The sequence below is a fragment of the Carex rostrata genome, chromosome 13 (assembly GCF_964058835.1).
Source record: "Carex rostrata chromosome 13, lpCarRost1.2, whole genome shotgun sequence".
In the NCBI taxonomy this organism is placed as follows: domain Eukaryota; kingdom Viridiplantae; phylum Streptophyta; class Magnoliopsida; order Poales; family Cyperaceae; genus Carex; species Carex rostrata.
Genome location: NC_135930.1, coordinates 8,466,036 through 8,485,285, shown reverse-complemented (window position 1 = coordinate 8,485,285; position 19,250 = coordinate 8,466,036). Strand labels below are relative to the sequence as shown.

The 19,250-nt window shown below is 34.9% G+C and overlaps 1 protein-coding gene across 1 annotated transcript; it reads right to left on the bottom strand.

Moving 5' to 3' along the window:
* Positions 1 to 7,220: 7,220 nt before the first annotated feature.
* S1P (SITE-1 protease) lies at positions 7,221 to 14,278 on the bottom strand. The gene is made up of 10 exons (XM_078313595.1): positions 13,661 to 14,278; positions 13,150 to 13,278; positions 12,731 to 12,883; positions 12,085 to 12,201; positions 11,673 to 11,857; positions 10,882 to 11,145; positions 9,012 to 10,077; positions 7,894 to 8,412; positions 7,666 to 7,726; positions 7,221 to 7,582 (listed from the first exon to the last, which is right to left on the bottom strand). The coding sequence occupies exons 1-10, from the start codon at positions 14,183 to 14,185 to the stop codon at positions 7,491 to 7,493; spliced, it is 3,111 nt and encodes a 1,036-aa protein (XP_078169721.1). The 5' UTR covers positions 14,186 to 14,278; the 3' UTR covers positions 7,221 to 7,490.
* Between the last annotated feature and the right edge of the window lie 4,972 nt (positions 14,279 to 19,250).

Genomic DNA, 19,250 nt, shown 5'->3' with positions numbered 1-19,250 from the left:
ACCGGTCAAATACATATTAATAGTAGATTTTAAAATTATATATCATGTTCAAATTTGATCCAACTTAATAATATAATTGAATTTATACCTATTTGACTTTGAATTATGTATTGAATCAACACATTTTTTAAAATAAATTATGGTTATGCATGTTGAGCTTTTTTTTTTTTTTGTTAAAATAATTTTCTTATTTCTTATTGTCGACATGATTTTATACTTAGTTAAATATGTTAAATTAGAATATATAGAATGCTATTGCATTTACATTATTATTCTTAGATTTCTTTAAACTTCATTTTTCTTATTTGTAAGATTATTTGATATTTGTATTTTTAATTATTAATGAATAATTAGTTATGGTTTTATATACATATTATTATTATTATTATTATTTTCAGTGAAACATGCATAACCTGGGCACCTTGAAAGAAAGAATAATTTCAACTTATTTTAAGTACCACTCGGCAGCTACTGCCCAGTTATCAAAAAAAAACTTATTTTAAGTAATGGTGATTGGCTATAGATTGGGAAATGTGTTAAGCCAGCAACTACGAAAAATATAGACAACCGATCCGATTTAATGTCCACCCCTAGGCTTTTTTAAACTTCTCTAGTTCATTGTTGAATATTTTTTTTTTTTTCTTTTACGTGCAGAACAATTTAAAAAGAATAATGGCATTTTTTTGTTAGTACTTTCATTTAGTTCTCTATATGTATTATTTTGTTTGTAACTTGTTTATCAATAAAAAAAAAAGGTAATATTATAGGTTTAGATCCGGCTTTGTAAGAGTCTTTTTTTTTTTTTTTTATGATTCAGTTATTAACTTAAATTCCTGCTTTATCTAGAAATTTGTTAATTTCGAAACATATTTTTAAATCCACTTGTGCATTTTTCTTGTAAGTGTTTAACCCTTAATTTGGTAAGCGTTCCACCCGAATTTTTTATTAATAGAAATAAAATAAATTAAATATTTAAAAAGAATATTACTTTTAAGTTTTTTCCAAAACTAAGTAGAACGGGTTGTGAGGACCCGTCCCACCGGACGGGATTATACAACCCGTCCCGGTTAATAATCGCCTAATTAAATTAGCTCCTAAAAAAAAAAAAAAAGGCGGACGGGACTACAAAACCCGTCCCGATTTTAAAAAAAAAAAAAAAAAAAAAGGCGGACGGGACTATAAAACCCGTCCCGATTTTAAAAAAAAAAAAAAAAAAAGGCAGACGGGACTACAAAACCCGTCCCGATTTAAAAAAAAAAAAAAAAAAGGCAGACGGGAGTACACAACCCGTCCCGAATTAAAAAAAAAAAAAACTCGGACAGCTTGTTTTATACCCTTCAGACACGCTTTTATTCATTTCCACTCTGCGAGACGTTCAGACGAAGAGAAGGCAAGACGTTCAGACGAAAACATCACTCAAATAGCAGCAGATAGAAAGAAGTTGTTGTTAATAGCGAAATTAAATTTCAAACAGGTAATTCTTTAATTATATTTTATGCTATATTATTCAGTAATTTTTATAAAATAATTTAATTAATATTAGTTTTTATTAATGTAATAATAATAATATGTAATTTATTCATTATTGTGTAGGTTAATAATATGTAATTTCTATTTAATTAATATTAGTTATGAATATATTTCAATAGGTAAATTTGGTAAGGTATCACTAAAATGTTATGAAATTTAATTTGTTTTTACGTAATTATTGAACTTTATATTTGTTTAATTAAATGATTTTATTATTTTCTGCTATGTCATTCAGTAATTTTTGTGAAATAATTTAATTAATATTAGTTTTTATTAATGTAATAATAATAACATGTAATTTATTCATTATTGTGCAGGTTAATTTATAAAAATAATTAATCATGTTGATGCTGAGAATTTATTTTGGTGGTGAAATACGACACGGTCGTAAAGGAGTAGAGTATAGTATTAGTCCTCGATTCTCATTGAGTGTGACTGATGAATACGGTTAGTATGATGTGAAAGGTGAAATTTATCGCCAACTTGGATATTCTGAGAATGAGTATAACCTAAAAGCACATGCACGGGTTAATGTTGGTACAACAGCCCGACGTTATTATGAGAAAATTGAAATTGTGTGCGATCAGAGTTGGAGAGGTATTTATATGCAAAGTATGCGTGCCCAAACCCAGTATACTTTTCTCGATTTATACATTGAGTTGGTTCCAATCATCGGTGAAATACAACCGCAGTTATTCGTTAATAGTATGGTGCCGGAAACAAATCCAGAACCTCGACAGACCCATTATAGTGATAACTATGCGGGTCCCAGTTTCTTCGAACCCTATCAGACACAACAAACACCGAGGCAAGACCCTCGACATACCCAATATAGTGGTAACTATGCAGATCCCAGTTTCTTTGAACCCTATCCGACACAACAAACACCGAAGCGAGACTTTTATCTACATCCTTATCCCAATCTGAACGAGTCGTCACCGTCTGTTCAGACAGAATACAATAATCAGAATAGCCCATGGATCGATCCACCGGAGGTAGCTGATCCTAATACTGATTTTGATGATGTGCCTCAAAGTGATGATGAAGAGGACGCTGACTCATGTGAGGATGACGCCGACTGGGATAATGAAGCTGATTCAGAAGGGGATGTCCGGGATGATACCTCGACACAATCACACCAAACACCACGCGTTCAGGCTGAACATTTTCCCATAAGTGACCGTGGTGTAAGTCACCCTGTGGCAAGCTTCAATGACACCTCAGCATTTCAACCCGCAGATGTCAACTTCTTCAGTAGGCCGAAACATGTTCATGATACACTCGCTGTAGGTAATGAATTCTCTTCAAAAGAGGCTCTGCAATTGAAAATAAATAGTTATCACATCAAAAAGAATATTGAAGTAAAAATTACGGGGAGCAATAGAACTAACATGGTAGTTAATTGCAAGGACACCAGGTGTGCGTGGCGTTTGTATGCTAAGTCTGGATTATTTTCATCTAAGTGGGAAATTAGAACAATTTCAGGACCGCATACATGCCATGCCGATGCTTCTCGTACCGATCATGCACAATTAACTGCAAAAATGGTCGCCGATGTTATACGAGAAGATATTAGGGAGAATGTTGCCTTAACCATTAAAAGCGTTAAAGGGCTAGTTCGTAAAGAATACAAGGGAATCATTCCCAAATATAACAAGTTGTGGCGTGGTCGAGAGCTGGCAATCGCACAACTATTCGGTAGTTGGGAAAAATCTTACGACCTTCTCACTCCATTGTTGGAAGCAATTAAAAAAGACAATCCAGGAACAAAATTCGGAGTTGCGCACGAACCCACAGGAGATCCAACAGAAAGGTTGTTTAAGGCAGCTGCGTGGGCTTACGGTCCGTGCATTGCTGCAGTGCCTCATCTCAGGCCAATCATTAGTATTGATGCATGCTTTCTTTCTGGTAGGTATCAAGGGAAATTGTTGATAGCGTGCGGTTACGATGCTGAGAACCAGTTGCTTCCTCTGGCTTTTGCATTAGTCGGGGAAGAGAGTTTCCAGACATGGGGATGGTTCATGAGGTGGCTGCGTCTGGAGGTAATTGGTAATAAGTTCATGTGCGTTGTTTCTGATCGGCACATGGGGATCAAGAAAGTATTCACTGATAGATACGGTGGTTGGTACGAGGATGGTGGCGAGTGCGTTCACAGATTGTGCTCACAACACATTGCCGAGAATTTGATGAAAAAAGTACACAATAGAAAACTTTGTGACCTATTTAAAATACTTTGCAACAAAAAGAAGCCACTGAGGTTTGAGGAGTTCTTCGAAATATTACGAAAGAAAAATCCAGATGCAGTTGCGTACTTAAATAATGTCGGTAAATATCAAGATACCAATCATAATGAGATCCCTAAACCATGGAAGGTGTATCAATGTATGGACAACGGCGCTCGTTGGGGAATTATGACTACTAACGGATCTGAATCGTTGAATAATGTATTCAAATTTAGCCGGAGACTGCCAGTCGTTGCACTAGTGGAAGACACATATTACAAGTGTCTTGCGTGGTTTAGGGATAGACAAGAGAAAGCAATGGCTCGCTTAGCTAGTCAACAACTTTGGTCAGAGCGAGTTGAAAAGCTATTGGCTAAAAGAATCAAAAAGTGTATGGAAATGAGATCCATGCCACTCGGTGTGCACGGTGAACACGAGGTCAAGGTGCATGATGAGAGGGTCGTGTACAAAGAACGAGATGGAAATTTTACTTATAAAAAAGAAACTTTCCGGTATAAGGTCATCATAAGTAATGGAAACATAGCACAATGTGCATGTCTCAAACCACAGCTTACCGGTATACCGTGTGCTCATGTACTTGCCGTGTGTCGAGAACGGAGATACAACCACAACATATTCGTGAATCATTTGTATTCCGCAAAGACACTTACCGAAACTTGGAGTGGCCAATTTCACGGCTATGCCAACCAATGTGAATGGCCTCGCTATGATGGTCTAACTATTGTTCCGGATTATAACAAAATCAAGAAGGGTAGGAGAAAACACGCTCGTATAGTCATGACGATGGACGAAATGCAAGGAAGGACCGTGGGACACCAAGCTAGACGTTCGACGTCCGATAGACGTGCGGCAGGTTGGTTGCATTATTTTTGTGTCATTCTCATTTGAAATATATGTACATAATATATTAATGACCTTGTTGTTGTGTTATTTGTTTAGAGGCTTCCTCTAGCAGGAATCAGGGACAGCAATCTAGACATTCTGTGTCCGACATATATATAGCAGGTTTCTTAATATTTTAATATTGTTTTTTTTTTCCTTATCCAAAAATTTTGTATTCTAATTAATGCTTTTAAACCAAGTACGGTCTGAAGCACCTGTCACCGGTAACCCTACGATCGGCAGCGCCCAGAGACAAGAAACATCCTGCAGCGTAATTGTCATCTCTCCCACGGGAAGATGAAAACTGTGAGTCTCTGGTCTCCATCGCTCCACGAGACCAGCGAGGAGTGCTGGATCAATTTTTATGTGAGCCATTTGAGAAACCTGATACAAACCGAGTCTAAGTAAGAATGGTTTGCAAAGGTCGTTGTACTTAATCCCAGTCCAGATACCTCGAGGGTCCACTCCTACATCTCTGTAATCCTGTCAATGTTATACAATTTAATTAAAGTAAAATATTGTAATTCAAATAGTTATATCATTCTATAAAAAAAAACAAAATTATATGATTCATGTAGTAACTTACATCATCATGGATTCGTGAGACCTTATGTTGGTCATGCGGCATCCATAATAAATTGCTAAAATTATTTGCTGACCATGCCGATTCAAAACCAAAATCATCATGTGCAGATGCAGCAAGTGAAGGGCCACCCGGATCACGACTACTTGACATTCTGCATGCATGATATTTTAAAAAAAATTAATAACAATCTAAATTTACTAACCACTAATATAATTAAATAAATTACTAAATTAAGCAATTACCTATGAACTCTAAAACTCACAAGAATAAATAAATTGATAAATAAATAAAATACGAGGTGAATAAATTATCTAATTTATCACTTCTTGCAAAATACACTTACCAAACTAATAAAATGAAATCTAATTAATTCAATTCATTTTCAGAATAGATTAGGAAAATAAGTACCTACATTACCTAAATTACTTGTATTACCAACAAATCTAAAATTAATGAACTATGAACTTTAGGCTAGAATATTGTCCAAATAATCCTATGAATTATTTATATCTAATAAATTGCAACTACTGATTGAGAGTAGGTAGTTAATCTCAAGAATAACTAAAATAATGCTATCAATACTAGGGGTGTTCATCGGTTCGCTTCGGTTGAAACCGAACTGAACTTGGCAAACCAAAGTTATCATTCAGTTTTAAAAATATAACCGAACCGACTCGAATTAGCATACCATTCCGGTATTTTAATGATGATCATGATTTCATGGTTAAGTCACAAGAACAACCAATTAAGTAAAAGAGGAGCAAATACCTGACTGTAATTTAAGGGGTTTAAGTGATTCCTATTTTTCATTTTTTCTATTGCATGTGGGTTTAGGTGTGTTATGTAGCTTGTCTTTTCTTTGTTTTTATTTTAAATCTAACTTAGTGATAGGAAAATTGGTTCAAACTGAAATAACCGAACTAATTCAGTTCAAAATCGAACCGTTTGAATACTCCTAATCAATTCTTTTAAAATACAATTAACAAATTAATTAAATTCACTATAATCAATAGTTTGATAACAAATCAAATTAAAAATTACTACAAATTAATAAATTTTTACAGTAATTTAATTTAATTATATTTGAAACAAACCTGAAATGATGGAAGGCTGAGGCGAAAATTTGCAGATCCGGACGGGTTGCGTTAGTCCGTCCCTTCTTTGCCTTTCTTCCGCCTTCCTTTGCGCTACGGAGCGGAGACAACGAGATGAGAGACAGAGACAGCGATTTATTTTTGCTTTGCGGAGACAAGGACGGAAGAAATAAAGAAGTGTGGGACGGGTTAACAGAACCCGGGCTGTTAATTTTTTTTTTTTCGGGACGGGACGGGCTGTGTAAACCCGGCCTGGGAATTTTCTTTTTTTTTTTTCGGAACGGGACGGGCTGTGTAAACCCGGCCGGAGATTTTTTTTTTTTTTTCAGGCCCGGGACGGGATGCTTAAACCCGTCCGTGAATTTTTTTTTTTTTTTCTGTGATTATGTTTAACGCTAATCAGATTAACGGGATGGGTCAATTGGACCCGTCCGGTGGGACGGGTTTACAGAACCCGTTCTACTTAGTTTTGGAAAAAACTTAAAAGTAGTGTTGTTTTTAAATATTTAATTTATTTTATTTCTATTAATAAAAAATTCGGAGCGTTCCACTCGGTTCAACCTCGACCAATTGAGGGCTACGGGCTACATAGATAGCGATGGAAACGAGACGAGAGATTTTCTTGCGTTGGGATGTACTTATCTATTAGGTAATCGAGTGGCTATAATTATAAAATCTCAAGTAAGAGAATTATTAATTGAGTTGCATTATTGTTTCTATAGTTTAATTGTTACTCACTGCTGCTGTAATTGTTGGTCATATAATGTTAATCTGTTGCTATAATTGTTGGCCTTTTTCTATGAAGCATCCTGTCTACATTAGTTAATTATTTCTCATATTTGATTGCCTATGCATATGTGGTCCGAGGATTTATGACAGAAATTAACCTGAACTGCAAATAATTTCTATTTTCCCCAAGTATCCTTACAATGGCTACATGCCTTCAAAACTTTCTCTAACCGCTTATTACTTCAAGAAAAAAAAAATTGAATGAAAATGTAAAACCCCTAACAATGCACTATTTTCTTTTTTAACCCAGTATCACCTATCATCCTACCCTATATTATCTACTGTAAGTAAAGCTTACATTGCTTTAATGATGGCATATAAAGTATCGTATCTGCAACAGTGATTTCCTGAAAATGAAAAATTATGTCATGCCAAATTTGCGAGACGAGTCGATACAGACCCTTTCTTTCTTCTCCTCCTCTTCTGTTGCATTCTCCAACTAAACAATATCAAAATACCTGAAATAATTCATAGATGATGATTATTACAAGCAAAAGCAATAAATACGAACAAAGTCATACTGAGCAAATAAATTACTTACAAAAAGCAGCAATAGATAGCGGTATGATCCACTGACTTATCAGTATAAACGGTACATCGACCTGATTGTATCAGTAAAATCAATTGCCAGATTAATATATGTAGCAGCAAATAGAGTACTGAGCTGATCTAGCCCAATTGTATATTGAAATGGACACAATCGTAAATCAGGTAGAGAACAATGAATAGGAAACTACAGTAAAACAAAACTTATCATTCATACTCATACCTCTTCACGAGAAAGTAAACCCAAAAAATCAGTGTTGTCCCTTGAACTGCCACCACTGAGCCTTCTCGCTTCATTTTTATTATCTAAACCAATATCCTGCCTTGTCAGGGTATCATTTGACTTGGTACCAATATCCACGTCAGGAATTGAATATCCTGGTAATTTTCGATTCCTCCCCCCAACAACTTGAACATCAAAGTCGTGTCCCTTCGTTTGCCACACATCGAACCTTGTATCCTTTTGACAAACCAAATCCTTCCCAATTACTCCAGAATAAATCGAGAAATTAACATCTGTTCTGCGACTTGGTAATAAAGTGGAGTTGTCAAGTGAGGATCTGATTCTTGCAGTTTCAGCAAATAAAACTGGGTCCCTGATATTTCTTGTTGTAAAATCAAGAATTTTCCTAAGAAGCCAGAAGCAATTTGTGACCATGTGACTACTGTCCAGGCAGTTTGAGTCACCATACACTGACACACGGCCCCGCCCAACTTTCGCCAGACCAAGTATGGAAAAGAGCTGCACTAATACTGTAGACATTATTAAACTAATTCAAAAGGCAAATGTAAGGATTAAATTTAAATGCCTGCAGTTGAAGCATATATTGTCACTACAATCATCAGTGTTTATATTGTCATGAGTTCGTCTTACAACCATTCTAAGTGAGGGGCATTCAAGTTCCTCCATTTTTCTTAGCTTCCATCATGGCTCCATTTTCAGAAGTTCAAAAAAAAAAATCTAAAATGCAAACAACAAAATAAAACCACGAGATCTTTATTATAATTTCTCTGTGCAGAAAAAGTTTATTGTTGTTTCATTTTGATATCTCGTTTAAAGATTAAAAGTTATTTAAACTTTAGATATGGAGGCACACAAAAATGGAGGCATTTAAATCCTCATCACCACACACGTAGGAATTTGTACAGTAGTATAATTAGTTTTGTTCTTTGGACAGCATTTATGTTGTATAGGAAGTCACAGCAATCATGCAAACTAGCACCTAATGATTTTCCAAATGATGGAAGAAAACATGAGCAACATGGGCACTTTTGACACTAAAATGCATGATAATCAGAATTCAGAGAACTCTAAATATGTAAAAGGATCGCAAGAAATACCTTCATCGATGAAGATATCTGGAGTGTGCCTTGTGTAGAACCACCCTCAGAGTCATCCTGAAACTCAAAAGCATGCAAAAATCCACCAGCTGGAAACCTCACAATATCAGTTCCAGAGGCATAATGGCTATGTTCACCATTCATAGAAAAATCACCATTCAAAACTTTTCCTCCTAAAGCAATCCCAAATGTGCCCAGAAGCCCATTAATTGCCGGCACATTTGCACCACCTGTGATCGGGGTCCACCAACTCCTTGTATTCTCATCAAAGAAAGTCATTTTTACCATGGTGTCAGTGTGGTACCACTCTGCAAAGACCGCTAGCCCTAAACCCTTGTTCACCACATCGTCTCTTAATTTTGCAATCTCTTCAGGGAAATACTCTTCCTCAAGGTCAACCATGAGAAGCGTCCCATACTGGGTAGCATCAAAACAGGTAAGAGGTGACCCAAGTATCTCGACATAATACCCAGCATCCCTCAACATGTTATATAATATATGAAAGTTTGTATGAAGATGGTCCCCATGCCAATCCAATAAATCATTATGCACATCAAGCGAATCTCTTGGTATATACCCTGGGGGGTACTTGATATTGTGAAACTGGTCCCACAATATCCTCCTAGCCCTAGGAGGGGCAGGGACAACCTTTAGGTTCAGCTGGAGCACACATACACTGCTCTTGCGTGCACCAGCCTGGCCTGGGCTGTAAACTTTTACTGTAACGTTTCCTTCAATAATTCCTTCAAATTGAGATCCTTCATCTTTGATCTGCATATGAAGAGCAAGGTAGCCAGTCCACGGCCAGATAACACTGGAATAGCTGAAGCGGATGTTGAGAAGATTTCCCATATCATCAGAAGGGTGCCATGTAGGTGGCTCCTCAACATAACCAACCACACCCATGCCATTAAGGATGGTTGTGTTGAAAATCACAGGCATGGCACCAGCATAGAGCGGCTGACGGCAGAATGGCCACGTGTAGGGGCAATCTGTGAAGTCAAGAATGCTTGGGAAGAGGGTTGCACACGGTTGGTACGTCTTTAGGAACTGGTAAGAGTCCCAGCTGGAAATGTAGAGTAAAATGAGTAAAGAGAGTGTTTTTGCAGATTCTTAAGGGTTGAAGGGTGGGGTTAAACTATGCAGTTGATTGAATAATATTTTAAATTAAGGTTAACACTAAGGCTCAGAACATAGACTATTTGAACAAGGAAAGAAATATTTAAAATTGGTAAGGTGTCTCATGAGGCTTTGAATTATCCCCTCAAGTGACTGAACTTTTATTTCTCACTGTCCTCTTCCGTCACATAAGCAAAGATATCAATGATCTAACCATTCAATCCACACCTTAATTTCTCTCCTCATTTTCACTTCTCTGTTACGGGTTGAAAGAGAAGAGAGAAATAAGAAGTAAAGATGAAGAGAGAACGAGAGAGGAATGAGGAGAAATCCAGATAAAGTTCATTACATTAGCTTTTTTGACAAAAAGGAGACGGGGTGATTTGATTGGGATAAAATGAGAGTTCAGTAAATTCAGTGGGTACAGCATGAGTTGAGTTATTAACATATAACAAGGGGTATAATTTAATGACCTCCAAACAAAGTACACTCTAAAATAAGATAGGCATACAAATTGTGTATGGGCTGCTATAACTTTTTTTTATTTCTAGACTGCACAACAATAAGAGAAAAGCAAGTTAAATGAAATAAAAACAAAAGATATGATCATGTCCATACTGCTGTCATCACAATGTATTCTGAAAACAATGCTGATATTGTTGCCATTACATGAGATAGACGTCACCAAAAATTATTTTGACATGTACCAATCTTAAAATCAAGTAAATAGGAACTGTGCAAGTCAACTTACAGGTTGAGACGGCCAGCACCTTGCTCAAACATGTTGGGCCCAGCAAGCTTGGTGGCTCCTTCCACCAGAGCCTGCTTCATACTTGCTGGATTAAGTATCAACTTCCGCTGTTTTTCTGGAATTACACTTACAAGTAAACAAACTGCACCTGCAACGACTGGACTTGCAACACTGGTGCCAGAGAGGATTTTGCAACCTGTGCTGATTTTAGAGCCCACTATGTCACGACTGTATGCCACCACGTCTGGCTTCACTCGGCCATATCTACAGTTACATTATGTTCAGTGATGATTGAAAGACCATGATTCTTTTCAGTGCACATGTATACACAGTATAAAAGCGAAGGATTTTAATAATACAATTGTCATATCTCAGGTCAGAATGAACTGGCATTTTGAGTGACAGAGACACAAAAATAAGGACAAATGAAAACAAGGCTTTAATTTTCATCTGTAATTTATTTTTGTGGTGCATGTGAGTGGGAATTTTGTATAGATTTGTCTTATGAACGACTCAAGACATAATACAGTCCTAATCATTAAAACCTAAAAAACAAATGATAGCGATCATGTTCAGGACCAGTACATGCATATTTTATTATTTTAAGATGAACAGCAAGGCAGATGATGAAACCAAAATGACATGTACAAATTAATATTGAGAAGAAGGTAGAGGTATAGGAGGACAGAACCAATTGACCTCACAGAAAGAACTGAGTATCAATTACCCACACTCCAACACACAAACTAATACATGAACTCCTAGAACCAAATAGAGGAACATACACCTACCCGTGAGGAAGCTCCCATGTGGTCATACCACGTGAGGAGAAGGAAGCAATATGATTGTTATAATCAATACCGCCTACTCCTATCACATCACTCTGATCAGCTGGGTTATTTAATGTACCATATAAAGGTCCATCATTTCCAATGGCTGATATCATTATAATATTATTTGCCGTCAGCTCCCAAACCTAGAAAAACCAGTAAATTTTGAACTCAGCTTGACAGAAGATAATAAGAAAAATATCAACTGCCCCACTTGGTTTTGGTCTGGGTCAAATTCATTGTTCCAGTCAACCTCATAATTAATGTGTGCCTGTCCATGATATGGAGCTTAGAGAACTGCTGCCAAGAAAATTCGTAGAACCTACAAAATTTATAATATAAGAAAATGGAAATTTAAAAGATGTTAAAATACCTTTTCCACAAAAGGGAGATCTAGGTAGTCAGGGCCACCAATGCTAAGATTCAACACATCCATTTCTGTTGCAATGGCATAATTGAATGCATCCAGGAACCAAGAGGTATAAGATATCTGCACTGAGTTAACAAAATATTCTCAAAATTTATGTTAAAACTACATGCTATAGCTGAGGTCAACACATCCATTATGTTGCAATGGCCCAATTTAAACAAGCTGTGCAGAACACCAATTTCAAAAGGTGTGCCAATTATACCCAATCAAAACTATCTTTTTTTTTTCCAAATAGCATGTATTGTATCATATTTGCAGCTGACATCCAACATCTTTGCACTTTCGCGAAACAAAAAGTCAGCCTACAAAAGAGCAGGTAGTTTCTTGCTCCATAACCACTTCATACATATACCCAAACCACCATCCATATCTGAATGGCTAAATATTGTTTAACTAAGGGCTTAATTGCCAACATTTCATCAGAAGATGCATCCAACCAAACTAATTTCCAGTCAGAGAAAATAATGAGGTATTAGAATCCTCGGTTGTCTTTTGCAAATACGCCAAAGAATGGGGCACCATTTTCAGAAAAAAAAAATAATAAATAATAATTATGAGAACTACAGAAGAAAAGTGATACTGTCATTACCTGTGCATCAGTGAAAACTCGGTAAGCATAAATCTCAGTGTCTGGTGCAAAACCCAGGCATTCAGTATCTTGACCGGCAATAACCCCAGCAACGAAGGTGCCATGTCCCAAATTATCATTTAATGTGTCCTCATTTGTCCAATTTGTCCGTTCCTGGACAAAAGATAAGCCATTGCTCTAGCAAGTTAATACTGATATTTGGTCTTATGATAGCATTACCAGCTATCCTATATACTTTCTATTTCATGTCAATACTACAAATTACATTCCCGTGGTTGCTAGGTAACAAATGTTCCATGTTAATAATGTTCCTTTACTAAACAAAGTAGGTAATCAGGTTTTAAAGCAAGCTTACAAAAAGAGAAGGTAGGTCTTTGGATTTCAATACAGCACAGATTTTTTAATTTGAAAACTAGTACCTTGATGTTCCTAAAATGGGGATGATCAACTCTAATCCCGGTGTCAAAAATAGCCATTTTCACTTTTGAACCAGTGAAACCTCTTGCCCATAGTTGTTCAGCTCCAAAAAGAGATGTCACCTGTGATCTCTGTTGAAAATATAATAATAACTTGAAGGCAGCTGTTGATTTAATGTGCATTGTTGCAGGTCAATTAAGCTCGCTGTAATGTTAAAAGGTGAAATTTGGATAGCCTAAAGCCATATTAGTCTTCAACTGGGTTAAACTCAGATTTTTGTGTTATACTGACAATGACTGCTTTGGTAGATACCACCTACTACAAGCAGCACCAATCTGATTTGGATTGTTCAGTTCAATTTATGGTCAAACTAAAGCTCAACAGAAACTCTAGTGTATAATACAGTAAAATCCTAAATAAACATATAATAACTACAAGAGCTACACAAATTTAACCTCAGTATGTTGATTGCAACCCATTTGGAAACAACGTTTCCTTCTCTGAAAACCTTACCTGCATCATAAGCTTTCTCTTCCAACTTAACGAACTATTACTGTAGGCACTCCAAACAGCCTTACTACCCCCTTCCTCTCTCTCTTCCTCAAAAGACATTCTAGTAAAAAGCTTCCCCGGTCTTCTCTCGGATCCAAATTTGAACTGGCTTCCCCCATCCTGATCCGCCTCAAACAACTCCCTCTTATACGTAGAGTCCACGTGAACGTCTCTGATTCGATCTAACCCCTGGATCGCAGCGATTACGCCCGTTCGATGGGACTCGCCAATTTCAAGAAGTCCGAAATCAGTCGGGAAAGACGCTGCAGCGTTGCTACGGTCGATCCACCGCCACGTGTCCGTCGGAAAGATTAAAGACTCCTCGAGGTAGGAGCGGTGCACCTCCGCGCTGCGATAGTCGAAAAAACGCACGATGTAGTTGTGATCGTCGGGTTTGTGACTCGAGACTGGGGGAGAGAAGAAGGTAAGAAGTAAAAAAATGAAACGGAGAGAAATGGAGGCGATAGAAGGGGGATTTTGGTTCATTGATTGGTGATTTGGGCGATCTCCATGAAAGGAGGAGAACGCGAGCCTAGAGGAGGAAGAACCTGAGATTCGGGAGTGCTCTCGAGAGGATGAATGGGAAAGCGACGGGGACTCTCCAATGAAGGGAAATTGAGAGAATTTTCATTTTTATTTTATCAAAAAGTATTTATTTTATTTTTGAAATAAATTATTTATTTTCAATTTGAAATGTAACAAAGTTAAATTTTCTTCTTATTTTCTTCCTTACCAGACATTCGACAATAATATGAAGGGAGATTACTTTTCACCAATCTAGCCTTTCTCTAAATAAGTTTATTTTTTATCCAAGCAAAAAGAAAAAACAGAATTACAGAATTAAATAAATTTTGATCATATTTTTTATATCTAATTATCTATGCAGGAGTCTATAATATGCCGAAATTACTTTAGTTAGCACTCCAATAATTCAAAATTAAACAACCTCCACCCAAAACTTCAAATTTTGGTTTTACCACCCGCACGTTCTCAGTCCCTAGCTCCCCGCACCATTTTTTTTTAGTTATGTTCTGAATTGTTTGAAATTTTTAGACATTTTTTTTGTTCTACGTATAATTTGTAGTATAAAACGTTCATCGAATTGGGCGTATAATTTGTAGCAATTTGCGCACCAATATACTTAGTACAAAACGCTGCTTAGATTGTGCGTATAACTTGTTGTAGTAATTTTTAGTTCAAATTTAGTCCAAAATTTAATTTGTTAAACAAGTGCATTTTATTTTCTACAATTTCACCGTCAAATTTTATGTGTATATATAATTATAAATACCATAGAACAAAAAAAAAATTAGTACAAAAATTACAAACAATTCATAACATAACTAAAAAAATAATTGGTGTGCTTCTCCATTCCTCATACTAAAAAATTTGGTGCGTAAATTGAGAGTGTATTGGTGCTAAAAATTGAAATTTGAAGTTTGGGATGGTGGTTGTTTAATTTGAATTAATTAATGTGACTGTTAACTAAAAAAAATTCGGTATAATATGAGATCTATAAAAAAGAAAAGGAATGTTAAATTTATTAAAAGGCATTTTATGGACGTTGTCGATTCTAAAACATCCACTAAAGTTTGTGTCGGCGTCTTGCTCAAATTTCGAAATTTGTTCACTTTTTTAAATCTAAGAAATTTCTAATTCAAATATAAATTTTCGCAAAATAATAGCCGGTGTGGCTTGCTTTTATTTTGAATAATTAGTGACTGGTGAGATTAAATTAGCACTGATAATTTCTTTCTTTTTTCTGCTAAAAATCTGTAGACATTTTCATTAATAGAAAATGTTACAAAGTAGCTGTTACATAAGATTAGACAACTAGTGTCTGTGAAAAATACAACTAAATAAAACAAAAAACGCACAGAGATATGTGTATCTTGTGATTGCAAATTGATCATCCTTGCTTGATTAAAGTGATAAGAGCCTAGTGATAATGTCATCTGTACGCACATTACAACCGAGAAAGCACTGAATCAAAACCAGACCTGAAACTGAATAGATCGAATCAGGACAGTCATCCATCAACTGAGTAGACACTGAATCAAACCAGACTGAGAACAAAATATACCAGTCCATAACAGTCACCTCGAAATAGAAGAAGAAGAATAAGAAGAAGCAAAAAGCAGCACAAAACAACATATAACATCATCATCACAAAAAAAGACATTTATTTTCTAACTGAATATTTATTCTAATATATATATAAAGTAACTATATGTTTAACGCATTCCACCCACTCTTTCATTGTCAAAGAAGAGAAGAGAAGAAAAAACAAACTGCTGATATTTGAGAATAAAATCTCAAAAAGACAATGCAAAAAAGGATGACCAGATTCATAAAGTGGAAGAACCAAAAAATAATTATCAAATCCGTTAGATGAAAGCACCGGTTCGAATGACAACGGAGGAATGAAATGTGATCAAATCCACTGAGGGGCCTGATCGCCATGTCGGATTTTTTTTCGCCAGGCTATACGCCTTAAGCGGCACCGCCTCTTGATATTCCAAAAAGCTATTTCTTAGCACTGGTAATTTCTCGATTTTAAAAGGTGTGAGACATTCCAACTTTACACAGTTTTTGTTATGTGTGAATTATATATTAGTTTAAATTTAAATTTTTATTGCATATTAAATAGACAACAAGCAATAAAATCTTTGGTTCAACTCACTGATTTCGAAGGACGAAAACAGCAATTTTCTTATACTTGTCCATGATTTGTTAAAGGTTAAATTTCGCTCGAGGTTACTAAAGTACGTTCTTTGTCACAAATTGATTATTTAAGTTTGATTTATTTTTTCGTAGTCACTAAATTTTTTATGTCTCAATTAAGTTACTTTATAATTTTTTCGTCCAAAAAATTAACGGAATATACTCATTCCGTTCAGAATACCAACCAAATATGCTTATTCTGTCCAAAAATTTTAATTGAGTATGCTAATTTTGTTTAAAAAAGTAACGAAAAAAAATATACTTTATTAAATTTTTGAATGAAAAGTTATAAAGTGATTTAATTGAAATAAATTAAAACTTCAGTGCTATAAATTGATAAATCAAACTTAAGTGTTCAATTCAAAATAAGTATCGCACATGCATCATGAAATCGATCAATTGAATGGTTCTATACCTAAAAAAGAATTGTAGTAAAGAAAATATTTGTAACTAAGTATTTATCGGAAACATTTGAGAAAATCAAAAAGGGGGAGGAGAGAGAAATATAGTCACTTGGTCTCAGACATCAACTATTATACCCTCAATGGCTGACCATACAATTGGTATTCATAATGGAAAGGAACATATACCTATTTATATAACAGATTCTATGAAAGGTCACAAATTAGGATAATTCGCGCCTACCTGGAAAGACCCGATAGATGAAAGAAACAATAACGATAATAAATCTGTAATGAAGAATAAAAAAAAATAGAGATCAAACAAAGCAAAAAGAGAGAGAGAGAGAGAGAGAGAAATAAATACCAATAGGGTATTGAAAAACCATATTTCTTTTTCAATACCATATTGCTTCTTTAAAGCAATTGAACATGTTTATCAAATAAATAAAGAGATTTTAGACACCTACAGTTATGCTTACTCAATAGAATCTCTCTAGTGACTGTTAGGGGTGTCAAGGCTATTAATGTTATTTTAACGTTAAATGCGATCAAACGTGACTAACGTGATCGGTCAAGGCACGATTTGGTCACAGCGTGACTCGCGTGCCATGACCACCCCTCATAATTTTAGTCACGACACGTGATCAAAGTCACAGCGTGTTAGTCACGGCACGGCACGTTTTTTCCACTCTAGTCTGAGTACCGGTTAACATCGGTATTTTTTTAATAAGCTGCTAATTTTGTATTTTTTTGTAAATGCTAACTAAAAAAAATCGGTGCTTATTAAGGTCATTCTTTGTAAATTTGATTTCTTCACATTTTGATTTGGAAGTTATAAAAATTGTTGAGTTTATACATAGTGTTTTTTTTTTTTTTTCGTTACCTTCTTCTTTTTTTAATTTTTTTTTTATAATTCTGAAAATAATAAGCTTTTTTTATCAGGTGGGATCATCTTTTGGTCATTTTTCTCATTTTTCCCTATCATTTACACAAACGAGTTCTAAAATACCTCCTATACAAACTTTACTAGACCTTAATTGAAAGGAAAACAAATAGAAAAGAAAATGATAACCTATCATGTGAAAAAGAAACAGAGAACATCTAATACTACAATAAATTTTAAGGATTACACTAAAATGTGTTTAGATGAAAACTCATAATAGTTGGGTTAGCAGCTGATTCAAGGCCGCTAATCCAATACTTTCGCAATATTTTGTTGGAATAGTGGAATAGTTATAATCAATGAGAGAGATTGTATAGAGAAACATGTTCAAACGCGGAATAGAGAATCTGAGTTAGAACTAACTAAAAATAACGGTATTCTAAACCAAACCATCCAAACGCAAAGAGTCAAATGAATAGTATGAACTTTTAAGAAAAATATTACGCATATTCTCACTAATTTTTTATTAAATGTTAAATTTTAAATTAAAACTCCATCAATATTACAAGAATTTGGGAATAAATTCAAAAGTATGGGCCTGATTTTAAAGTCCAGCAATTCAATGTCATAATTTTAAATTTGGGCCTTTTTTTAACTGACGGGATGTAAGTATTCGATATTTCTTAGGACCAGATAATTAACTGAAGGCCATTATAGAAAAAAAATGTTTTAGAAAAAAAAATGCTTATAATCTGAATTTCAAATTTCAACCTATTAAAAAAAGATATTCGCTTAATATTTTTCGAAAAAAAATTAATTTGAAATTTTATATTTATTAAATTGAAAATTCGGCTCCTTGCGTAAGGATGTTCAATAAACGCATAACATATGTTCAGATACAATGTTAGAATTATTTACTATTCAATACCTTCTATATTTTCTAATATTCCTACTCTTTATTGCTAGTGATGACTTACCGATTAGGGATGAGAATATGAGTTCTGATAAGGATTAATCTAAACCGTCGATTTGCTTGCTTAGATTCATGTGCGATCTCAAAATAACTTACCAGTAATTTTATTCTACTTAATCTATAAATAATCATCAATTGCTTCATCATTCCATATACTGATATGTTCATCTATACAAGGCTGATTTTTTCTTTTAAATCATTATGGCAAATTAATCTGATCTTAATCATATGGTCTGAGACATCTTTTTATAAAAGAAAATGCTTTTTTTTTCTTCTAAATTTCCAATCAAATCATTAGTTGTGATTGGATTGCACAAAATAATGTGTTGATATTATCCAAATAAATTTACCTACCAATTTACTGATATACTCTGTATAACCTCCATACCAGTTAAACTTGTTTGCTATCTCAGGGGAAATATTACTTCAAAATTGTTAAGCTCACTACACCAACATAAAGATGCAATTGCTAAAACAGAGAATTGAACATTATTAAGCAAAAATAAGAACACGGTAAGTTTCTCAATAATAAAAGGAAACAAGCAAACATAACAGAAAAATTATCCACAA